Source organism: Falco punctatus (assembly GCF_963210335.1).
Source record: "Falco punctatus genome assembly, chromosome: 7".
Lineage (NCBI taxonomy): Eukaryota > Metazoa > Chordata > Aves > Falconiformes > Falconidae > Falco > Falco punctatus.
In genome coordinates, this window is record NC_137587.1 from 8566093 (window position 1) to 8592184 (window position 26092).

General features: G+C 44.1%; 1 protein-coding gene across 10 annotated transcripts in view; it reads left to right on the plus strand.

The window, feature by feature from the left end:
• Positions 1 to 26092, plus strand: part of ANGEL1 (angel homolog 1) — a gene marked incomplete at its 3' end in the record, with an annotated part of 174234 nt that overhangs the window by 126870 nt on the left and 21272 nt on the right. The window contains exon 12 of one of the 10 annotated variants that reach the window (XM_080395975.1): positions 4013 to 4067. The exons of the other annotated variants lie outside the window; for them this stretch is intronic. Within the exon in view, the coding sequence (XP_080252101.1) occupies positions 4013 to 4035 (23 nt within the window). The remainder of the gene's footprint in view (positions 1 to 4012; positions 4068 to 26092) is intronic. 10 annotated transcript variants of the gene reach the window in all.

Genomic DNA, 26092 nt, shown 5'->3' on the forward strand with positions numbered 1-26092 from the left:
CATTTGAAGGAAAAAGATGTGACTTAGACTTTGCACAGAAGCCAAAGCTGTTCTGAGGCATATAGTGTTTCTGTAACAATGAAGTTATTGGTGAGAACTTGGGACTTCTTCCATTTATACCACAGCTTTCCCAATGTTGATAACGGATAAGCTTTATGCCCTATTTGCATATTCCTTGGGCATACCCTGAATGATTCTTGAAATGAAGTCCCAGGACACGCCATACCCTAATGAGCTCTGTGGCCTGTTCCAGCATCTCCTCTGCCCCTGGGCTTTTGGAACTTTCTTCACCGACAGCCTTTCATCTTTTTTTCAGGAGCTTGCTATGAGTGATGGTAGGGTCTGTTCTTGGTGCGGTGTGGGCTTTCAGTTTGATTATCTGTGGAAGAGGCAGATGTACCCGATCTGTTGCCTTCTGCTGTGTCCCTCTGAGATTATTTTATATCTATTGCAGCTATGTCCAATTGAAAATTGTAATTGCAGTTATATACAGGAAAGCCAAACACATTACAGTATGGGTCTACATAGATATCTTAGAACATCCTACATGAACTCACTTTCCGGGGCACTTCAGTGTTGTGAAAGTTTTCGAAATTTTACTGTTTCTTTTATCAAATTCATCTGACTTCTTTTAAAAGAAGAACCTCATTGTCCTGTGATATTGTCACAAGAGGGCAGAATCGGGGTTTGTACGTGCAGTAACATTTAGCACAACTGAACAAAGAGCTGTGTATCAGCTGAGCTGTGGTAACAGCTGTGTGCACAACTAGCCTGCAGTAATTCCACTTAACGCTGTCTTCTTCTAGGTTAAGTCAAAGGACCTGGCATTTGACACATGCCAGGAACATGCATGTGCTCAATTATCAAGCTAAGATTACATGCCATGACTTCTTAAGGCTCAGTAACTTAATTGTCTATCTGAGCCCTAAAGGCTGTTTGTGTACCTTGAATAGGTATCTTCCCTAGGTATTTTTATAAAATCAGATGGCACTGGTGGCATGTTGGGCTCTCTGGAATGCTCTGAGGAACCTGCAGCTCATTCCCTTGCTAAAAAGCTGCCTTTGGAAACTTGGGACTAAGTGAGAGCAGTCCAGGCCCAAGTGAGGATATCTTCACCCTCTGGGAACTCCATCCTTACACATAGCTGAGTTGCTTTTGCCGTTGCAGCGGTCTCAAGTTAAGGGTGACTGGAGCTTTGACTTAAATCTGGCTGGCTGCTACAATAATCGCACAGATCACTTTGAAATAATTCACTTGCAAATGCATCCTGGTTTGCTTGGATACTTAAAATATCACAGAATTTTAATTACTAGGGAAACTTAAAATAGTCTTTCTTTTTTTTTCCTTTAAGGTTAAAAATACCAAGACCAGCACTACATTTTTAAAGGATTTGTTCGTCGTTGTTCAAAATAATGGTTGTGATTTGGTTTCCTATTGATAGCAGACTTTGAAACTGTCTTTAATTTATAAAGAAACTGGTCACAGCTTTGGCATTAATAAAGCAGTCAGAAGTGCCTACCTGAACTAGTCTGTATCAGTTTGACCAGCTTCTAAGATGATTAAGTTAAATGGGTACCCGTTTGTCTGTACGTAGACAAGACCTCAGATATTGTAGGGTTAATTCTATAGTTAGTTCAAAAAAGTGAACAAACACCCAGGTTTCTCACCTTCTAACTGACTCTGCTGAATAATCATCAGTGACAGCACAGAATTGCGTGTCCTCTGCTTTCTGGGTGAGAATCGGGAGGATGTAGTTGTTAAGACATAAAACATGTCCTTTAAGATGGCTAAGTGTTTACCAGCAGGTGGCACAGCTACAGGAGGTACTGTATTTAATGTTTTCCTGTTAATCCTCTGGAAACTAGGCATGAAAGGAAAAACAAATAAAGAGACTAAGTTTGTAAACAGACTTTATGCCTGAGCTATGCAGGTTCCTGAATGAATCGCATCATAACTGATCAAATACATTCTTCCCAAATTAACACCTCTTTTAGTTTGTGAAGAAGAACTCGTAAGACTCTAATATTAGTAGGTTCTACAGAGCTACACACAACTATAATTGTAATCATCCTTGTTCAAGAAGCATCTCTATGGAGAGAGACTACAGGTCCCACCATGCAATGGGGAAGGCCATTCAAATAGAGGTGACTTGTTGGGTGGGATTGGTAGCCTCTGGAAACAGTGCCACTGTACAGAAGAGGGGTGAAGGATTTTACTCTGCTAATGTGAATTAGGAGCTTGTCTTGAACTCCCAGCAAGTTGCTCTCATTCAGGCTAAGTTTGGGTGACCTCAGTCTGAATCGTGGAAATTGTTCCTCCTGTTTTTCCTTTCTCCCAGCTGATGCTTGACACTTGAGATGGCTCTGGCTTGTTATCTGCTTCCCTTTGTGGGGACAGAGGAACCTGTGCTGTGTGTGTGTGAGCATGCATGTGTGTGTGTCTGGCTGCCTGTCATTACAGCACTAATGGAAATACTGCACGGATCACAACTCTCAATTAGCTCCTCGGGAGATTGCTGTGACAGCCAGTTACTGAACAGCAAGGCCTGAAGGAATGAATTAATTTGTAGTACACGGCAGTTAGAGTCACAGTGTTAGCAATGGAATGAGACAGCAATAGACCCTTATTAGGCTCAGGCTGTGTGATGCAAAAGACTGTTACCTGGGGGACCTCTCTCTCTTTTTTTTTTTTTTTTTTTTCTCTATCACCCCTCCCCCCCCTAGGGTTAGGAAGGATCTTGGCCCATGAGTGAATGAGTTTAGAGCTCTTAGGTCGGTCTACGGAGTGGCTGTCTGCCTGAGGCTATTTGGCAGCAGGCAGTGGGCTTTCATTCAGCACAGACAAGGGCATGCTGCTCTCCTCCTGGCTTGCAGCCAGGCGGAAGCCACTAAGTGAGTGGTATTCAGGGGAGGTAAGGCTATCTTCCCGTCCTCTTCAAACAACATCTCTCTTCCTTATTAGTTCAGATAACTGTATATCATAGAGGGTATCCTAAGGCTGCTGCACCAGGGGATGCTAGTGTCTTGCCTTTGCAGTGCTACACTTAAACACAGAGGAGCAAACTGTACTCCGTAAAACATGAGCATGCAGCCAGTCTTTGTGAAGTGCTCCTAGAAAAACTGGGGATCTTCATAGACAGCCTGAGAGGTTTCCAGAGCTGCTGCCCACGAACAGCCACGTATGCCTTGCACCAGCCTTTCTCTTCTCTTGATCAACCACCAAGTGAGAAGCAATACAAACCCAGTGAAATTTTGGGCATGCTACTTGTTTTAGCTGAGACCTCCAGAACTATGTGACATGCAGTAAGGTGAAAATAGAGGAATGTTCTTGGAGCAATCCTTGCAGAAGGTAAAAAGCAAGAAAGGAAACTTGCCTACAGACTGTAGTGAATTTGGTGCTTGAGAATAGAACAACCCAGCAGAGTTCTGGTAGGCTGAGGGATATGCTCGTACCACGTGGGAATAAATGGCCTGTGCCGTAAGTTCTCTATGTTCTGGAGAGAAAGAGGTCTGAGTGGTGAGGACGAGTAGTAGTTCATTGACAATGCAACCACTAAAGGTTATCAGAGCAGTACCAGCAGAGTGGTTTTATGCCATCCTGAGCACAGGAGGAGTCTTTTCATTTGGGGGAATTCCTAAGAGTCATTCAGTCTGTGGTCCCTGCACTGTCAACCAACAAATGGAGTAGTTAATGTTACCTTTGTTGACAGAAAGCAAGAAATCAAGTCCAAGCTCCTCTCGGCACTGGTGTCCTCCTAATTTTCAAGTCAGCAAAGTGGTTGTAAGAGCGTTTGCAGTTCTGGCAGTGCTCCTCCTCTGGGCAGCATGCCTGGGTGTGCTTTTATTTTCCTTCACATCGTAGTGCAAACAAAAGCTTTGTCCGATCAGTCTTTTCCTTTCTGCAGCCTGTGGCTCTTCCTTGATCTTTGTGTCTGCTGCTTGTATTAACTGTCGTCTTGTCCCTCGTTGCACGTTCTGGCCAGTAAGTGGTGCTCCCCTCTTCCTTCCTACAGCTCCATTCTCTCCGCAGAGCTGAGAAGTGCTGTCATACTTTGCTGTTGCTTTCAGGTATGTCTCACCCAGACGGTACGTCATTCTCTGATGTAGTGTATCAATACAATAATGGTATTTCTAATGTGAGCCCTAATGGTGTGTTTTTAATGACTGAACTTCCTGGCTCTGTCCTGTTGTCCATACTGGAGATTTCACGTATTGCTACAAAGATCCTTTAATAGGTTCCTCTGATGCAGGCCACTGGATGAGATGGGTCCCAGCTGGGTTTTCATGCATGATGTTGAAAGTGAAGAGAACTTTTATGTGGCTGACATGGCTATAAGGACACTAGAAATCTTAGGAAAAAGAGATCTTGGGATACAGCATTTTTTTGCATCCACACATAACGGTGCTGTATTCTTCCCAATTAAAGGAACATATTTCTTTGCAGGGATATGTGATTTGGCTGGGATATGGGATGAGCCTTCTCCACTGGCCCCTAACAACCAGGATCTTTCCAGTAATGCAATTCCACTATGATTTTTGATGGCCACAGTCCAGATTTTTTCACTCTTGAGCCCTACTGTGCTGGGGGTTTTTTGACTGGATATAAAATGCTAATATTCTGGCCTGGTATCTGCATTGAGTTTGTTCTTCTAGATGAAAATAATGATACCAGGATCAAGGCAAAAGTAGATCCAGCCTTCTTTTTTTTCCTTAAGTGATGGTACAGTTTTTGGGAGTAGCAAACAGCTACCCAAATAGTTTTGTTACAGAGACAAGGAGTAAAATGTATATGAAGAATGGGGGGGAAGAAATGGACCAAAAGAGGGAGGCAAAGAGGATGGGAGTACAGAAAGAGAAGAAAACTGATAAATAAAAAAAAAAAAAAAAGTGACTAAAGCAAGAGAAGAGAGAGGGAGATTCTCTCCTGATTAGAATTCATGAACTCCATTCTTACATTAAGTCTATATATGACACCTGGCCTTTAATGTGAAGCTGCCTACGAGCATTAAAAATTAAAAGCAGAAGGTAGGATCCATCCATCTCGGGCAGCGCTGCTCCCCTCCTATCTGAGCTCTGCACAAAGCTATTACACATTGATAAATTATTTTGGGTAATAGCTGAGATATTACATTGTTTCTGAGTGAAGGTAAAATCTCTCCATGACACGGGCATTTATCAGGAGCGCATTTCATCCTATTTATTATGGCTGAGACGAGATCGCAGGCTGCGGGCAGAGCTGGCACGTCGTGCTGATCACCTCCCCCATCGCCTCCCTTCCCTCTGTCACTTAGATGATGGGATATTGATGGAGCTCATGACAAGTTAATTATTAACTAAAGATATGCAGTTCACCTTTGCCAGAGGAGGGGGCATAGAAAAGAGCAACGACAGTTCTTAAAAAAATAAATATATCCATTGTATCTTAGGATTCTTCTCTCCACCTTCCTCTCCCTGTACCTGTGGTATCTTACAACCCTCCCAGTAAATCAGATAGGTTATTTGGATTCCAGTATGGTCTAGAAGGCCAACACAAATGGAAGAACCTCCAAGAACTTTAGGTCTTGTTCAAAAAAAGTTTCCACAAAAGTTTTTCTCCATTGGTTGGATTGGAAACTAGTGGGGAGAAATTTTCACTGTCCGCTAAGTAACAATGACTTCTAACTCCTGAGAGGGCCAGAAAGCAGAGCCACAGAGTTTTGATTCTGTCCCATAAATGAATGCTTGCTTTCTTTGTAAGAAAAGGATGTCCCGGCATCCTCTCAGTATTTCAGCTACTCCTTTACACCGAGTGCAGGATGTTTCCCTGAGGGCTAGCTGGCTTTGCAGGACAGAGGCAGGCAGATGATGGCTGCAAGGACAACGCTTGCTTGCTCGCTCATCTGAGCTCTTAGGCTGAACAGGATGAATTTGCTAGCACATGAAGGACTGTGCTGTATTTGCATTCTGGTTGTCTTGGCCACTGAGAGAGGCAGCTATTACATGTGAACCTTTGGGTTACAGTATCAGAGACACTGGGGAATGATAAATAAGAGTTGCCCAGTTGATTGGCTGCAGATTGAGTAGTGCTTCAGTCTGCAGCGTTCACCTTGCAGCAACACAGCCAGTCAGTACTACCTCACAGCTGTGTAGTATGAGTTAGAGTCCCAGCTGAACTAGTATCTTACTCATTTTGCAGAGAAAATGGCCGGGAGTTGCGCTGGGAAGTTTTCCTGTTGGCAGTCTCATCAGGAAGGCTGAGATGCAGATGACCCTTTGACTAATTCTGCAGTTTGTTGTCTAGCTTTGAGCCAAGGCAATGACAAGGCAGAGGGAACTAGCACACCCTTTCGTGCTAACTGCTCCTGGCTTGTCCATCAGCTGTCTTAGCATTGCGCTGGTCAGGTAGTCCTAGAAGAAAGGAGCTGCAGCTGTAAGCCACCATGGCAGTGGTCTCTTAGAAAACAATCACAAGGGAAAACATCACAGGCAGATAAAGGAACCGTTCCCTCCATGCAGTCTATTGCAAAACCTGCCTAGTAAGTTTTCACCACTTGAGATTCATTCCGGAAAAAAGAAGTGTGTGTTTGGTTTTCAAAACCCAAGCTGCTCTAGATGCCAGTTTAAAACTACAGGTACGCCAAATTTCACGCAGGTTGGATTTGAACTGCGTAGCTTATTTAGCCCCCATCTACTTCACTTCCTTGGAGAAAGCATAAGATTGTGGCCTGTTACCTTTGAAATTTTCCCTAAAATGAAGCTTCTGCTTTTGTCCTGCTTATGTTTTCAAGTGCCTTATCTCAAATACAAAGTCTTTCAGCTGGGATCCAAGAGTAATAACATAATCTCCTCTAGAATTAAAAAAAAAAAAAATAAAAAAAAATCCTAGTTGTCATCTTATGGGCTGTGGTAAGGGATGCAAGGTTACTACCTGGTGTTTCTGCAACAATGTGGTCTCCCCAGAGAAAAAATTGGCATATGTTCTTCATGCTTTTTGACTTAAAGTATTCAAAAACTTGTGAAAGCTGCTGTGTGCTCTCTGTTCTTTTGGTGTAAAACATGCTCCTGTGCAGCAGCACTGATCATGGTAAGTGAAAACAGAGTACTGTTCTTTGAAACCCACCAGTTATTTTCCCTTGGATTAGTGCCTTACGTTGCAGCTTCAGGAGCAGATGTTTTGTTTCACTGATTTTTTGTCTTTTCCTTTGAAACCTGACAGTTCAAGTTCTGGGCTAATTTGAAAAGATAATTTTTTAAAAAACTGATATTATTTATTTATTTAAATCAGCTGTATTTCCTATTCCACAGCTTTGAGGAATCTTTCTTTGAAAATACAGATTTCCATTTCTGTGCCTCAAACTGGGGAAGTTTAAGTACGTATGGATCTGGATCCTCAGGTGTAACGTTTCCTCTCTGAGACTGTGCTAGATGCTCCTGCATTGAAATTGCTGCATATAAAAGAAAAACTTTCAGAGTCTTCATTTGCTTCATACACTTTGGCTTTCTGAAATCTCTGAGAATCTAGGTGCTTGCTATCAAAGGTATGAGAAGGAGAGATGGGATTGGGCTCCCAAGTACAGATAAAGCGAGCGCTGTGTGAAACATGGTGGGTAGATTAGCTGTCTGGACTCCAAGTAAGAAACTGCCCATCACTGCAGTAAGGCTAATCTCCCTGTCCTTGTCTGGTCATAGTGATCAGTTTGCCCTCTACTTAATATAATAAAATATATAATAAAAATGTATTAACAACTGCGAACCACCCTCATCCCCTTTCCAAAACCCCCTGGGATCCTCCAAGGTTAGAGGATGTGCAGTATACTCACCTCAAAGAAAATGCACGTTCATTATCTTCACCCTTTTATTGCACACCTTGTCCTTGCCTGTTGCCTCTCACAGCTGCGTTTTACTCTGGGCCTTGTTCTGCAGTCCCTGCCTGCACGATGTAGCTGTGTTGACAACCCTGGTGAGATACTAATGGTGTAATACCTGGTGGTCCCATTTATCTTGCAAAGATACCTTTCTGGTGGGTTTTGTGAGAACCATGTCAGGCTGCGAGCTTGTAAGTGTTCAGGAGGTCTGGGCTCTTAAGCTGTCTGTGGCTCCTTCGGGGCAGAGGCTCCATCATTTCCAAACAACCTGCCCAACCTGCTGGTTTTGGTAATGACAACGCTTATAGCTTTTTGTCTGATTTTTGTACTTTACCTAGACTTTCCTCCTGAACACCTGATAACTCAAGCTGTATTTACTTATTCAAAGAATGTCTCTCACACTAACATAGGTAACAGCAGGAGTTCGGCGCTACCATGTTGTTCATGTAACACATAGTTCTACAGTAGTACAGATAAGGACGCGATGGAGATGGGATTGCTCTGCTTGAACTTGGAGATCATTATGCTTATAGGATAAGCATTGAAAGCCCATGAGAAAAAGGCCTGTATTGAAAGACAGTGGTGTGAATATGTTTTGTTGAGGTGCGTCTTCTCACTTGGAAAGGTACCTATCCATAATATTAATCTTTTCTGGCGCAAGATGATGTGTGGTTATATTACCTCCTGGCTATAGAAATATAAGAGAAACCTGAGTAAGGTTTATGCTAGCTTTACTAGAATTGGCTCGGTTTTGAATGTGGCTTGGTGTGATTTAACTGAACTGTATCTAGGAGAGTATATTCAGGCTGGCAGTGCAGGAGGTGTCACAGGGCAGGCAGCAGCAGCAGCAAATCAGACAGATGACACTCCTCAGAATACGGCTTCTTCACAACAGCTAGAACTGAATGCACAGTCTAACCACTGTGGCGTCCTGTGGTATGTGATAAGAGTTTTCACTGGGTGTAAGCAGCATCAGGCAGGCAGCCTGTTTGTTCAGTAAGGCTTTATGGCTGTGCTGCCCTGCATGGGAAGTCATGCACTGCTGTGATGTGTCAGAGCTGGTGTAATTTGCTAACCTGATACCTTGTCTTTTGTTGTGGCTGACACACGATGAGTTGAGAAGGTGCAAGGACTTCAGGCAGGGGGCAGTTGAGGAACAGCTGGACTGTGGGGTCACATCTGCTGAGACTGTATATGTAGGAATTAGCTTCTAGTGTAGGGGCTCAGCTGCTGATGTCCACACCAACCAGAGTAAGTCTGGGTATGTCCTTACACCTGCCTTACCCTTTTCAATTGTGCCAAGCTCCTGGCATCAATAGCAGCTGAGGTGAAGATTGCACCAGCTACTTATTTGTGTGTGGAAAAATTACGTTGTCATCTTTTAAGTTCAGCGAATAACCCTTTCTTCTTTCTTTAGCCTTGTTCTAGACTAATGGCAGTAACGAGTCAACTCCTGGCTTGTCTGTTCTCATACTTTATTCCTCAGTATTCTCAGAAATTTGCTCTTCGTGTCTTTCTCACTCATAAGGGAAGGTAGCAGAAACCTAGCTGGTCTGTCTCCCGTGGGATCCTTTATACTTTGTCGTTTGTATTCCCTGAACCGACAGGCAAACCCACTTTGTCCTTCAAGTCTTTCCTTGTGATCCACTGGAGTATTTTGATGCTTTCAGGAAAATAACTAGTTCTGATGTCAGTAACAAACTTGATAGTTATTAGTATTTTTTATCTTACATTTTTTTATTAAAAGCATATTTTTATATGAGTTTCTTAAAACCATCTTTCTTGCTTGTGGCCAGTCTGTCACTGTATGTCACCTCCTTCTTTCTGCCACGTTTCAGTCATGCCTGTTGTGTCTTCATGTGGATTTAGGCGGTAAACTGAAAGTGAGACCTTGAGCCTCAGGGAGGTGAGGTGGCTTTGGATGGTGCCATAAAATAAATCATTCCTGGTAATAACCTGATGTGCTCTAGGACAGACATGTTGCAGCTTTCCAAACGTGGTGAGCACACACAAATGCTGGAAGCCATGGCATACCGCTGTGCTTGCTCCGTATGCAGGCTAACATCACCACCCCACCCCCCGCCCCCATCCACACATGCCTTCCCCCCACCATCGCATAAATGGAGGATTGTGTTTCATATGCTCCCAGGTCAATCCTGAGAAACTGCTTAAGTGGTTCAGAGAAACACACAGCAACTTACAGAGTTAACCCTACAGTAATTGGAAGGTGCGTGGTGGTGGGAAACAGTGTAATGGAGGGGTGAAGAGTTTCCGTAAACCCATTGCCTCAGCTCAGAGAACCTGCTAAGGGGCAGTGGTCAGAGAGAAACAGAAGGAGAGAGAGAGATATCAAGTGTAGTAATCAGAATGAAAAATGGAGCTCCGGTTACTTTAAACAAGAGCTAATTTATCACGAGAACGAGTGGATAAGTAGCTGAGTTTCAGGCGTTCAGTAAGTTCCCCGTTCTGCTCCAAAAATTATTCCACCCCTGTCTCCATGCTCTCATAAATCATCCCCTTCTTCACTTCTGCTCCGATTACCAATTACTCCTGCCTACAACACGCTTTCCCCTGCCCGACACAATCTGATGGGGCCCTGCCTTTTAATTTTACAAATGCTTTTTTCTTCTTGCCTCTCAGCTCCCCATCCCTACTCCTCCCCTCCCCAGTTTCTTTCTGTATCTTTGTTTCCCCTTTCCCTCCTCATCTACTTTTTTTTCTTTTTTTTTTTTTTTTAATTTGAAGAAAGGGAGGGCAGTAATGTTTTCTGGCACCTCCCCCCATGAGGTTGACTGAGCTGAAGGAGAGGAATAGAAATTAATTATTTTCCCCAACCTGAACTCTCTTTGGCTTTGCGAGTCCTCTCCCTAAGCACATGGCAAATTCTAGATCCAGTACAGCTGTATCAAAGGTGAAAGTCTTGTTCTTGAAAGGATGTGTTGCTTTTTGTTGAGTCTTTGAAGGAAAACATAATTTTTTCCTTTTTTCCCTTTTTCTTTATTGTACATGGAGCTTCTTGCAGAATAGAGAGATTTTCTGAGCTGCACTGCTACAGGCAGGAGAATTTTAATATCTATTGCAGCGTGTTATTTTTCTGCCTGTGCTTCACCACTGCTAATATTTGCACTACAGCAGCTCTAGCTAGCTAGGGCACAAATACAGAGGCACTGATCAGGGCCCAAACCCTGATAATTTAGACTAGATCCACAGAAACTTTTGTTGGCTTCATTGATTCCATACATGAAATCATCTTAAACCAAGCTTGTACTAATAAGCCAAATGTCTGCTTTAGGAGAACGTGTTGAATTTATTGATATATCTATACCTTTCTAATATAAACCCCTTTGATACTGCTTATGAATGGTATTCTAGTGTACCATAAGTCTGGTGCACTATTTAGATGCTGGGTGGATATGCATGTGGATTGCATACGTAAAAATCCTAGAAACAGATTTCAAATAGCAAAGAATTGGCATGCAATAGTGCATTGTTTTGCTTCTATATATTGTTTCACAACATAAATTGTTACTGAATGTTTGGACGTGTTACAGTCGGAGCATTTGAAATCACTGTACATTTATCAGTTCAGCACAGAGGCAACATTTCTATTTGATTTCAGTAAAATATTTTTTGGAGGCTTCACTAATTGATGCTTAAATAGCCTGTGGAAAATAAAAAAAGTTCAGGACGGCTAACTTGCATGAATCTTAGATGCTGGCAAGCCCTAAGTTCAAAGAGACATCCCAACTGAAGAGAAATGTCGATGCAGGTCATCAGTCTAGCCTAATGTGCACAGAGCTGTTATTTCCACCTGTAAGACATTCAACCAAATTACCACGAGACTTACTGAATCCAAAAAGACAATATTCCCTTGCCCTGCTGAGAACAGGGTAAGCAAAGTGACAGCTCCGCCTGCTACGCTGCAGAGAAAGTGGCTGTCCAGAGCTGGTTTTTGTGCGGGATAATAGATGGAGGAGATGGATTGCCAGGTGATAAATTACACAAAGGAATTGGCTGGTGCCAGAACCCATGAGCAAGGAGATAGCTGTCATGCCCTGCAGTGGGTATTGCCATCTCTGTCTGAGGAGCGGTAGTCTTTATGCATCGAGCGTAAAACAAAACAGGAGTTAATTATAGTGCAGCTTCTTGACATAAGGCCTTTACAGCAAAACAAGGGTGGCAAAGGGAACACGTCAGTTCATGTTTATCTGGCAGTTTATCTTTTTTTTTCTTTTCAGGAAAACTATAGAGGAAATCCTCTGTGTTCTCATTTTGTATTTATTGTCATTCTTTAAAGCTCTTAGTGTTATTTTCTGACCAAGGAGTATTGCAGGCATCTTTCAATAAGGAAACAGAGGAGCTAACTGAGCATGACTCAAGTCATTCCTATCTTACATGATTCATATACAGTCCCTCCATCCTGTCAGGCAAAGAATGGTTGCTGGCACTCACTATGTAACTCGGTAATCAATAATACTGCTCCGCATCACCCTAAAGACCAATGATACTCTGAGCTCAGTGTACCCTGGGCTGGGCAATCCATACACAAGAGAGAGTTACTTGGAAATGGTAGAAATTTGGCTTCATCCTACAGCACCTTCCTGAGGGCCAAAAGACAATATTGTGTTGGGCATTAAATGCATCGGAAAAGTGTGCGGTGGTGCGCTCCACTCGACATTTGACATCTTTTCCCGTGAAGAGCAGTACGAGGCAATTCTTAATTCTGCTATTGATTGTTTGACTGTGTACATGAAAACAGAGCCTAAAAAGAGCGCCATGCTTCTGACATGCAGGAAAAGCCGATGGCTCAAGGTCAGGACTTGTTAGGATGAGGTGTGTTCTGTTTATTTCTCTTTAATAATAATAATAATAATACTTTATTATCATGCAAAGCATGATGGAGAAAGGAGCTGTTGATACCATTATTTAAAAATCAGTCTTTGCTGAAGAAGAATCTTTGCCACAAGGAAGGATACCATATTTTCAGGTGTCAGCAATGGGCTGACGACATGGTAGAAACTGTACTAAACTAAGCTGAATTATTCATGATTTGGGAGTATCCCACTCCCCGCTGCCTGTGTAGGCCTGAAGATGACAGTGGTGATCCTCTTTTGATAGACCTGTGGAGGAAAGCTGCCAGCAAAGAGTCAGAAGGGGAAGCTACTCCAATGGTGCTTGTGCAAGGTGTTCCCAACATGTCATATTTCCTGAAATATGCAGCGAAAGTAGAGCTTGTGCAGCTCTCTAGGAGGCTGGGGGAGGGGCTGGGAGCCCTCAAAGAGTTAGTGAGAGCAAATCTTTGAAATCATTTTTTCAGGAAGACAGTAGTCCCGTGGACATGTACACTTTCTCCCATCAAAGTTTTGGGTATAATCTCTAAAGCTTTGTGTGACTTCAGACTTCTTTAGTAATTGTAACTTGACACTGTCGTTTTGCCAAGTTCAGCCAAATCCTTTAATAAAAACTCAGCTGTTAAGGTGGAGTTAGCCCACAACTTGTTTCATGACCTGTAGGGCAACCGAGATTCAGTCGGTACCCAGGCATACGGGCGCTGGGTTAGCATCTGACACACCGGCCGTCTGGTGACCTGACTGTCTCTTTTAGCTAAAGATCCTTGAAGCTTGACTTACATTTTTTGAACATAATTTTAAAAAGGTAGTTAGAGAGTAGATAAATCATCCAGCTGGCTCCTCCCAGGGACCTGGCACGTACCAAACGCTGACATGACAGATCCACTACCTTACTCTGCTGTCTCATTGTTGAAAAACTCTGCAAGTGATTTAATGCTCAGTTTTCCCTAGAAATCCCTACTATTTCACGGCAGTCTTTTTCTAGAGAAAGAGGCAGTGACCTTAGTTTGCCTTGAATCAAGCTTTTTTAAACTTAGATTTTTAGATGCTCTGACAGCTCTGCTGTTTCATGGCAGTACGAAATGCGGTAGTGAAAGAACTTCTGAAAGTTTTTTTTTTTTTTCTTGTTGTCAGGATTTGGCTGCTAGAAGTCACTGCTTCCTTCCTGCAGCTTGTGTTTCTCTGGAAAAACACAAATATGGTGTCAAGGCAGTAAGTAAACGTGCAGGCTCTGTGTCCAAGCAAAGCAGACAATTATGTTGAGTAGTCTGAAACCTGGCAGAGTTGTGTAAGACTGTGAGCAGAGACTTTCTGGGCTTGCCCGGACTGCCTCCCACCCCACCCCACCTTCCTGTGAATCTGTAGGTAGCTTCCCCAGGGCCCCCATGTACAACAAGCAAAGACCCTGCATGCTCTTCACTACCTCCCAACCCTCGATGTGACACCAGCCATCCAGTCCCTGCTTCAAACAGTACTGACTGCCAGCTGGGAGCTAGAGCAAATCTGAGAGCTTCAGTGGTAGATTAACATTGAATGTGATGTAGAATAATTTATTTTTTTTTTTTTAAACCCCTTTTGATGTGACAGGATGGGTGTTCCTGAGGGTGTCTTTCTCTGCAGAGCAACTATGGCAGGAGCAATGGCCATCAACACTTCTCCCTGCTGCCTGTTCTCAGTACCGTTTGACACTGCTTTGCTCGGGAGTCTGGACAGAAGGTTCCTCCCACCCCAGCTGGCACGTGTTTGCACACCAGGAACAGGGCGGAGAATTTCCAATTTGTTCCATAGAAGGATGGTGGGCCTTGCTTAGGTGATTGGATGTTTATGATACTATCACTGTGAGAAAGGACCCTTCCCATATCAAGAGATCTTCAGGCTGTACTAATGCTACCTGCCACATCCACTGTGTCTTGAAAACAAATCTCAGTGAGGGAGGTTATCATAGAGCTCTTTAACTGATCCCCTCATACGTCTGTCACATCAAAGAAACCAATTAGGCTGTGCTGCCTGCTTGCCTACTCCTCACTTGGGGATGCCCTGGGAGAGAGGGAAATGGCTGGATTTCAGAACCCCTCTCTAGAAGTCACTTTTTAGTTCTGTTGTTTTTCAGTGACCGTAACATTAGTGTAAAGGGAACAGGACTTAACACTTGAGCTGCCTGAAGCGTTCAGGGTGAATGACTCATCTGATGCGTTCAGTCTCTTCCCACCCCAGCGCTTACTAGCTGATTACTAATTAGCTGACATTGAATTTTCCAAATGATACCGTATACTCCTTAATTTCCTGTGATGAATTTATTGAAAGATGCACGTTTTACTCTCCCGGAGGAGGAAGTGGATTTTATGTGTGTTCTGAGGAGAGATACACAGTTTCTTGAAGCATACAGCACAACAACTGCTTGCAAAAGCTTTAGCCAGAAGTTTGGTGAGGCACAGAGCCACAAGTGGATTTCAGGAGCAATACTCTATTTTAAGTTAAAAAATTTCGCTTAACATTTTCTGGAAGCTGACTTTGGGATTTCTCTACTTTTGTGATGTGACAAGTACAAGTGTAGCACTGACCTTTCTGGAGTCTTAGAGTAGCAGAGTTTAGCTCCGCTCTGAAAAGTGATCACAGTCAACTTTTCATTAATAGAGTACTGGGATGCCCAAGATAACGGGACAAATGGAAAATACATTTCTGAAAACTGTCTTTGCATACGTTACCTTCTTGTTAGCAGTTGTGTAGAGTTAACCTTACTGACTCTGGAATAAAAAAGAAGCATTTTTGATCTTTTACTTTGTAGTTTGATTGAGGTAGCAGTGCCATAGGGAAGGATGCAGGATTCTGTTCCTCCCTTACCAACTGAATGGGTCCAATTTGTGACTTCCCAGAAGATGTGTGGAGGGAGGCAGGAAAACTGTTGCATTATGCCTTTAGCCAGAGCCAGACAGTATTTAAGCAGTAGAGCATTTCTTACTGACAAGGCACAAGGAATCAGAATACAGTATTATTTTGTGAGACCTGGGCGAGTTCACTCCTGACAAGTAACGATAGCCTTATAAAAACTAGCACATTATGTTTTGAGTCATTAGGCTTCAAATATTTGCACCTTCCCCTATGGTTTTAGCCACCATTTCATTTATGGAAGTACAGGAGAGACCATAGGTATGTGTTTACACTGCAGTATGCACACATAGACGTGCATTGATGGCTGAAAGTTTTTGACAGAAACCATCTGTGTGGTGTGTCACAGCCCAGCTACAGTGACCTTAGGGGCGCTGCAGGGCTCATCTATTTCTTCTGCAGGAAAAGCCTCCAGGGTTTACGGCAATAGGCTTTCAACTTCTGATTAGGAAAGATTTTGAGCCTGCGTAGCTTCCAGGGAAGTGGCTGGTGTTTCCAGGTGCTCAGTACTATTCTGAATTGGAGCTTGGCTAGATTTTGGAGTAGCCTGGCTTTTTTTTATTTATGTGCTTATTAATGAGGATGTTCCAGGCAGGGTTTTTTTATTCCTTTTTATGGATGTGCCTAGATTTTTATAATAAAATGCATTCTATAAATTAGCAGGTAAATGTTTATTGCAGTCACTTCAAATACTCCCTGTGATTCACAGTACGAAAATGCAATGCTTTGGTTTACCAACAGTCTGCCTAATTCAGCTTGCTTTCTTGAGTCTCTCCTGCTGTGTTAGGGCATTTCTCAGACCACCTACCAAGCTGTGTTTTTATTGTTATTAAATGTCTCCATCCCTAAGTGCTAGAAATCTATCTTCTTTAATTCCAGACACTAATATCTCTGGAGAAATGCTTTTTTTATATTAGTTCAAAACAAGAAGAGGCTGGATAAAAAAAAAAAAGATGGAGGAGTACTGGAGCAGAGAGTCTGGTTATGCTGCTGAGACCCTGAAGCATGTGTAAGAAAATAGAAGATTGTAGTAAAGAGATCACTGCATATCACTATTGCCCCTACTAAGAAGGGGACAGAATTACCTACCTTTGTGCTGTAAACCATATGCCATTAGTAGGCAACAGGGATTTTTCTGTAGCTTGTACAGTAGTTTTGTACTCTTAAAGGAAAAGGACCTGCACAAGAGCAAAATAGAAGATGGGATAAAAAGCAACGAGATAGCTGGCTTTGATAAGATAACTGGCTAGAGCTTGTTTATCACAAGTTCAGAAAATCATTAGATAAGGTGCTGCATGGTGATTAGCAGAGGAATCCTAGGGGTGACTGAAGCGGGGGCAGCAACAAGTAGTGCTGGAAGTTGAAGAAGTATGCTGAAAGGAGGCTTTTCTCAGGACTGATCTTGTCTTGACCATCAACAGCTTTGGCCAAATGATCAGCATGGTGCTGATGAAAGGTCCAAAGCTAGGAGGCATTTTCAGCATAGAGGTGCTTCCAGCAGAGAAATGCAACTACTGCGCAATTGTCCAAGAGCCTGTTATGACCACTCCTGACATAGCACATACAATTCCAGTCACCATTGTCTCAGAAGGATGGGTATGATATGGAACAGAGCACAGAAAGGTACTAGGATGACCAGTGATACGGGGAATCTGTTTTACAGGATATGAAAAGCTTTGCTAGTTCAGTCAGGCGAAATGAGGAAAGAGGGGATATGGTTTCTGTCTATAAATACATCAAACCACAAAACCCTAGAGAGAGAGAGAGAACAGCTATTTAAGCTTAAGGACAATGTTGGCACAAGAACAAATGGGTATAAACTGGCTGAGAATAAATTAGTCTGGAAATTAAACGAAGGTTTTTAACCATCAGAAAGAGAAGTGAGATTCTGTAACATCCTTCCAAGGGAAAAAAGACAGAATGAATTTTAAGATGGAGCCTCATCTTTCATGAAAGGGTTTCAGTGATGGTGCTGGTAGCAGGAAAAGAGTGAACTACATGACCAAGGAGTCTCCTCCGGTCTGTGCTCCCACTTCTGCCTCCTTCCCTCACCCTATACCATGCCCTTTCTCTCTCTTGGTACTCTGAGCTCCACCTGCTCCCACTCTGAAGGCACCATGGACTCCTTATCAGAATTCTGCATTGCAATAGGTTGTTTTTAATCCTCCCCATATCTGCCCTATTTTTTTCCTCGCTGAGCTTGCTGGGCTGTAATGTTTCCCTTCGTGTAATCCATCACAGACACAATGTCGCTTGTGCAAATTAAAATGCACCTTGGAATAATAAAAAAGGGGCTTTTTTTTTTTTTTTTTTTTCTTCCTTCCCAGCAGCAGTTCCTCAACACAAACCATTTGTCTCTGGGAAGAAATTCAAGAATGTTAACCCTGTGTGTGCTCCTGTGGGGTACACAGCACCTCCTGTGGGAACAACACTTAGTGGAGACTTGTTCAGTGGAGCAAGCTGCCTCGTGTTGCGGACCTTGCAGATAGCTGGAACTGTAATCCTCTTCTTCCCTCGTGAACACATTGATGATAGGGTCCAGTGCAACAAATTAAAGGTCTTCCATGTCTGGACAAAGAGGGTACAACCCAGGAACACTACATAGCAAACCACGTGGTGCTCCATAGAACTCAGACAAACGATCTGGGGTGAGCATTGTACATTGGGACCTTTAGAAAGAACCACTGGAAACTATTTGAGCAATAAAAGAGTCTGCATGCTGTCCCATACTGCTGTACACTTCTGGAGGCTATAATTGGCCTGTAGGTCAGGCACTGGTCACTTGCGATTTAGAAATAAAGCTACAATGAACCGTTGCTGAATGAATTCCATCCTTGCTGAGACAGTGTATGTAAAAGGTTAAGTCAAGGACAGGTTTTTATTTCTTCCTTCTTTCATTTGGGGGGAGGGTGTGAATTTCTCCTCAGTGGCATATAAATTCTATGAAGTTAAATATGCATTTTAAAAATCCATTTTATCTGACAAGAAAGGTCCAGAATGGGACTGAGAGGTAGGCATGTACTAGAGGATCTGAGCGCTTGGCCATAGGAAGAATGGGGCGTTCCACAGCCATCTAGGCTGGAATGATGTGGGAACAGCAGTGTGGATGGTAGACCAAGCCTGACTATATTCCCTGTGCAGTAGTACTGGTGCTTGGATAGAAGATGCTTCCATAAGGTCATTAGTGAGAGATAAGACATCTTTATGGTTTACGGCCTAGGCTTTTGACTTATGGCTTAGGCTTTTATACAGCCTAGATTTTGCTTGAACACAGTTGGATGATTTTTCTTACTCCCCCAAACAACTGTTTCACTCCAGGTTTTGACTGCTATCACAGATTATGTGTTCTTTACAATCACAGTAAGAATCCCAGTGGGTCACCTTATTCTCTAGCAGGACAAGTATTCTTTGCTCTCCAGCTCTTCTCTTGCTCCCTTTTTTCCAGTTCAGGAGCTTGCTAAGCTCTTCAGAGCATGACCTTATCGGGAGCTAATGTCAGCATTAGTGCTAGAACAACTTACATGGCTTTCCTCATCAGGCACAGGGCTTGAATCATCTGCTTTGACCTGGTCCCAGACCAGGAGCTGGACTAAGCCGTGCAGGATGCAGAAAAGACAACTGGTGTGTGAGGGAAAAAAAGGGCCAAGCCCAGCATGAGCAAAGCAATTCAAAGATTCAGGTCTCTGGCGGTGGAGATATCTTCATTGTTCTTCATCCTTATTTGAAATTACAAGGCCAGGAGTGGTTAGAGAAATGGGCACGTATCCAACAGTGAGGAAGTGCACAAGCACGCTGAACATCACCAGCTAGGTTGCCAGAGGAAGCTTTTCTCTCTTTGGGTGGGCCTGAATTTGCTCTCACTAATTCCAGCTTTGCTGTGCTGTGGAGGCTGGGTAGGTGGCTGGAATTCACTCTGTAGAGGAGCAAATTCTATTTCTGTAGCACACTTTGTCTCAGCAACAAGGTTGCTCTATTCTTTGTTTTCTTCAGGGGTCCCCAAACACATGACACAAAAGGGAACAATCTCCCAGGATTTTAATTTATTATTTTTTTCCAGTTCTTCCTACCGTGAGTCTTGCTGTCTCCAAGCTTCATCCTTACTATGTGAAAACAATAATTCCAAGTTCAATCTCTGCTCAAAATTTTTGGTGCCAAAGAAATAGCACCATTTTCTTACGATGTCAGTGTCTTCCTTAATCTTCCTCCTTTAATGCAAATACACTCATAATTCAAAGACCCACCATTTTTCTGGTAAACTTTCTATTTCCAGTAGATACAGAGAAGATTTTAACACCTTCAATCCTCATTTCCAAATTAAACGAGGCTTAATTGATCATGCTGTCTGTCTGTGGCTGTCCTTATCTCTCTATTTTTTTTTTTCACTTATTCCTCACAATACCTTTAAATTGAACCTCACACCACCAAATGAATTTACCTGAAAGAGATGCAGAGATGTTAAATGTGATGTGTCCCAACAATTTCCCTGGACAGAGAAGCCTATTTTTTAGCATCTGCCCTAAATGAAAGTTTCCTAACCTTACCCCTGCTTAGACAGATGGAAGACAGTCCTTCAAAAGGAGTGCTAGTTGTGTGGAAAACTCTTAGTTGGAGTTCACCTCTTTTTCTATGCAGCATGGCAAATTCAGCACGACACAAATCCATGGAAGCTGGGATTCATTCATCCCACTGCTCACAACGCTACTTTTAGTGGGTTCAGCAGATGGTTTCAGGATTCCCCACACATGCTCAGTCCTACCTGGTGTATGAATTTGTATGTTCCTTTCCTATTGCCTTCTTCCAGGCTGTATTTGCATTTTCTGTTGTATTTTGTCATATGACACATCTGGTTCTTGCCTGACTCCAAAGGCCTTTGCTACTGAATGTCCACGCTTTTCCCATTGAGCTTGTGTTCTTGAGCGTAGGGTGTCTTTAGCAAAGTTCATTCTGTTTAAGTTTCTGTGTATACGGCCACCCCTCACAGCAGGAGGGAAAGTAGCCAGTGGTCCTCAGAGCCAAAAGAAGACAAGCCCAAGCTGATATTGCAGAGCCTTCATGCTTGATGGGGCCACACAGAGTTTTTATTTGTGATGGGATGGGCAAGATGCCTACCTAGCTCACGGCCAGTCCAGTGGTTAAGTGTGTGGGTTGCTAGAGGTTTTCAATCATGTTGAGAGAAAGCATTTGCAAAACAAAAAGATTGTTTACAATGTGGAGAGTAGAGAGCTGTGAAAGCCTGTTTGAGTCCTTGCTGTGTTTGACCTTGGGAGCTCAGTTCCCTTATAGTGTCTCAGTTTCCCCAGATGCAAGCCAAGAACAGCAGCAGCCATCTGTGTCTCTTGCTATTAGTGGAGGAAGATGAGATGTGGTTGTTAGGGGAAGAATCACCAACCATCATTACTGTTCTGTTAAAAAGAGCTGGAATTTAGCAGAAGAGACTTTCCAGCACAACCTGACATTGAGCGGAATGGTCTGTCAGGCCAGCAGTGCTTGAAAGTCCTCCCTGGTTACATGCACATATGTCCACTGAGTGTCATGTTTTCTGTTTGATTCAGCGTGGGAACAGGGCCGGCTCTGGGCGTAGAAGGAGATGATAGGGAGCTGGTAAAAGCAAAACCGGGCATGACACCTCACCCCATTCTTAATTCTGTGCTGGCCGTTAATCTTTTCCTCACTGCCAAGCCTCGGGCTACAACAAAGGCAGGAGGGCACCTGCACCGAGCAGAACACTAATTCATTGAACATGTTCCTCACGAAGCCTGACAGAGGTGATTGCTTTTGCAGCCCTGCCTTCACCAGCTACTGCCATTGCCCTGGTGACCTCCTCTTGTGAAGATGAGGTAAGCCCCAGGAAGGGACTTTTATTCTCACTTGCAGGAAGGCAAAGCTTCTCTGGAGTCTAAACCTGGGGGAACACTGTGAAGGGTATTGGGGGCTGTGGTCCCCAACCTCTTGACTGCTCTTTCCTTTCCACGTGTGCCGCAGTACCCTCTGGTAACTACTGGGACAGTTTAGGAAGAAGTCCATGATCATCTAGAGCTTTCCAAACCACATCCTCTTACAGCCCTTCTGCACTGGCATCCAACACTGACCTGACCCTGTCTATTGAATTCAATGCACTGTGGAGCAGCTGAAGCTCTTTGCTAACTGGAGAGAAATGACTACCCCTTTGTCCCCTGCCCTCTTCTGCAGGAACCCAGGGAAGATGAATTGGTCTGTTGACTCAGAGCAGAAGAAACTTCATAGATGTGTGCCTCTCTGGAAAGGAACTGCACTGGCCTGTGCCCACATCTTGTTATGTGCTGGCTTCATTGCTCTGACAGCATGAAAGATGTTTGGTTTTGTTCCTAATGCTGTTATCATTTATCATCCTCTTGTAAAGCCAGAACTGGCTGCTCACCCGCCTTCCCTCTATGCTAGGTTTTCTGCTTCCCCTCCACTCCTGCCCTGGCATAGAAACAGCTTGTATGCCAGAAACAAACTATCTTTCCACTGAGTACTAGAAATGACACAGCATCCTTTCTGGTCCCTGAAGCCACTGCTGTGACCAATGGTGATAGTTTGACTGGGTTTCAGCTCTTGGGCTTTGGAGGAACAACTCCAGTCACGGAGTGGAAAGCTCATGGTAAGCTTATTTGATAGCTGGTCTTTATCCCATAGAGGTGGCCCTGAATCTGGGAACTCTTACACATCTGATGCCTGTGGGAGGACGTAAGTGTTCAAATACTAAAGATGGAAAAAGGGATGCAGTTTGCAAAATCCCTACCCTTCAGCTCAGTATAAGTCCCTCAAAGCTGCTTGGGTTATATCATACCTGTGTCAGAGCTGTGGAATATGTGGGGCTAGAATATGACTGAAAGAGCATCCTGCCATCTTCAGTCTTGCATCCGTCTCCCAAAATAATCAACAAGCAGCCCTCTAACCGCAGAACAGTGGCCCATCAGTTTTTGTGGACAAGCTGAAATAACTCAGAGGCAAGCAGAAATATCTGTTGGGACTTGGAGATGACAGGATGAAGAAAGGAGACTTAGCATTCACCCCTTTCTTTCCACTCTGGCAATGATTTCAGATAACAGCAACCTGAAGCCTGAAAAAATGCGTTTGGAGCTGGAGGTATGCAGCACGCTGCTGCCATTTGTGGTATAAGCGTGAACTGTGCCAAAGGATTTGTTTCTCCTCACTTCCCTGTCTCACTCTTGGTTCAGCCGCAAAGATGAGTCTCATCTCTAGAAGCCTACAAGCATTGTGCTGTGTTTCTAGAAATGCTGTGTACACCCTGTATGGCACTCTTCAGCCCATCTGGGAGAGCCAGGCTGTAATGGTAAGACTGCTTGCAGAAGGACCGGCTTTGTGAGGCTTTTAATGATGAGAGCTCCTTTTTGGGGAGGACTGGCCCTGGTGTCCTCTTAGTGGCTTAGCAGTGTCTGCATTACAAATCTGCAGCTGGGCTGGTAGCACCGTCTCTGATTTCAAGCTTCTCACGGTCCGGGCTGGCCCTACACTATTAGGTGTTCTCTAGGAGAGTGAAAGTTGACTCTTCCAGTACTGACTGGCATATCTGGACAGTATTTCTCATACAAACTCTTTGCAAATGTATTGCTTGCCAGTTGGAATTGCAATGCTGAGAATTGTGGCATTAAATCAGCTCCCTAGCACAGAGCTAGCGTTGCTCTTGCTAGGCTCAGAAGGATTTTGATAGGTATTGGACTCCAGGCAGAAGCCTGTTTTGGTATGAAATCTTCCAGTAAGCAGAATGATGTCACTCCATGGGCAGGCCGTCATCCTTTTCCTATGCATCTGCCGGAGCTGCCAGCATTAGGCTCTTACTATCCTTATTTATAGAGCAATATAATTGTTCTGAGCACTTTAGAGATACATAAAAGAGAAGATTCCCACTCTGCAAGGAGCTGACAGTAACTCAGATGTAGAGGAGTCGCGGGACAATAACTCAAGTTCTGAGGCAGACATGGGGGAAGAGGAGCTCAGGGCAGAACTCTGCAACAGGAGGCTGGGAGAAGAGGGAAACTATTGGCAGCAATTCGGTGCAGGAAGCAGGTGTGGTGATACGGCCAAGGTGATGGTGAGAGAAGCTGAAAGTGGCAAGGCAGAAGGCTTAGGAGTTGACTAGGCAGAGGAAGGGGAAGTGTAGGCAGTAAAACTGCTGTCAATGGATGGCTGAAAGGCAACCTAGCTAGCAATGTTCCATTCCTTTTCTGCTCCCAGCACTGAGAAAATTGAGAACATCTGCACCTTCCTCACCCTCCTGCTGCTGCTCTGGCTACTGAGAAAGAGAGGGAATAATGTTAATGGTTATCGTTAGCAGTACTTGCGGTTCATCTGCCGGGAAGGGACAGGAGCTGTGTTTGCCAGAGAAGTTCACTTGTAGTTGGTACTCCTTGCTCCAGCCAGGGCTTTGCCTTCATGGCTTAAAGGTCACCAGCACCTGAAAACCATTCCTGCGCAGTGCCAGGCAGCCCAGTGCTGGGACTCGTGCTGTCGCCTTACCGGGCACTGCCGACGGACATGGCAGGGCTGCCACCACCTGCCTTGCAGAACTGGCACAAGAATTGCGAGGGTTTTTCCTCGGTGACCAGGGGTGGAGAGCTGTGTATAACGTGTCTCCTCCTCCATAACATGCTAAGCAAATCCTTGCATCGTTTCGCTCTGCAGCTGTAGTTTCCAGTGTCAGTTTGTGGGTCCCTTGAGTGGAGGCAGACCCCTGTCTTAGGTACGTCTAAGCTTAACAGCGGTGGAGTTGCTCTTTTTTCACCTCCCTTTTATGGATCTGTGTTCCCCAGTGAAGGCAGTTACAGACTGCAAGTCAGCAGTGTCCCCTGTCCAAGTCAGTGCATGTCATCCGTGCTGACCTTCCTCCGCAAGCGTGTGGGTGACTGGGGAAGAGGGCTGCGAGGTTTTGCTTTTTTGTGTGCCTGTGGTAACGGGCAACAACTGCTAGGCAGAGAGACACCCTTGTCCCCCCGCCTCACCCTCCCCTCTGACTTTGTGCCCTGCTTGGGTCTAAGCACTTGTGCTGCCTTTTATTAATCTTCTCCTGGGACAGCGCTATCAACGGCCCATCAGCGTTCAACATGCCCTCAGTCACTAGCTTTAACTCGATTAGGGCAGTGAGGAGTGACTTACAGGGGAAGCTCTTCTCCACAGGCAGTATTTGCATACAGTGATTGATGCTGATACGTCCTCCAAACACATCCACGTTTTGCATTTTAAACAAAGCAATTGCTGTAGAACCGCTCCCTGTCACTCAGTGGGATTCCCGGTGCCAGCATAGGATGTGCCTTTCTTAAAATGCCCTCTCTCTTTGCCGAAGAGGACTCTCAAGTGGGATGAAGAGAAGGTCACTGACTCCGCTTTATGTTTGAAGGGGAAGAGAAAAAAGCCTGCTGTGTGTCTTGGCTTGTGAGCTGCTGGTGGGCAGCCTGGGCTGTGTGGGCAGTGTCACACAGTCAGCGGGCTTTTTGCAAAGGGGGTCAGGCTGGAAAGGGATCCCTAGTCTGAAGCCTCCTGTGTTTCCTTCAAGCAGTCTTTCCTGGTCAGATTTCATGCTCAGGGGAGGTTCCACCCATATTCACCAGCGTCTCTGTCTTGGAAAACATAAGCAGGCTGGCACCCATGCAGCGCTGGATATACGTGTGTGTTATCCACCTATATTATGCAATATGTACAATACATATTATATGCATGCAATATATGTATGTATTACATGTATATATTATGTGTGTGTATACACACACATATATATTTATGTAAAATATTCACTTTGCCAAATTGTCCAAAGCCACAAAAGATGCCATGCTTTCTTCCAGTTTCTGCTGGGGATTTTATTGGCAAGGACGTGTCCAAGTGAAGTTCTGATTTGGAGGTGGTGGCCTGAGCCGCGTCTTTCTCTGCAGAGGAGAGTGTGCAGGGGAGGAACTGGGCGAGTTTAATTTCTGTTTGAAGCAGAGGCAAAAGCAATAAAATAAAATCTGGAGTGATACTGCGGGTATTGCAGCTTGCTTTGCAAAAGGCGGCAGTTTTATCTTCTTTATTATATCCTAAGTATTTAATTTCTTTCAAAACAAAAGAAAATTTGCCCAGAAAGTAACCTCTTTGAACAGCAGCAGGGACTTATCTGTAATTCAGGCTGCAGGGCTCTTTGGAGCAGGCACTCAGTCCTCCCCTTTGTCCGTGAAGTGCAATGATCACTGAGGCGGCTAAACAAATAATAATCATTTACACAACGCTCTCCACAGGTCCCAGAAAGAAGGTCTCCTAGAGGTTGCCAGTGCTCTTTGCCTTCCAGGTGCTCGTGGCTTGCTGCACTAGGAGGGCTTAACGCTTACAACAAAATTCAGAGGCTCCAGTGAGACCCAGAAAAGTTTTGCTTAGGCTTAGTAGGAAATACCTGTTTTCACCCATTCCTGTCATTACTTTCTCATCTTTGTGCTGATCTCAGAGGATTTGCAATGTACTGCTTGTTGCCCATTTCATGTCTGAAGACTTCATGGTTTTGCAA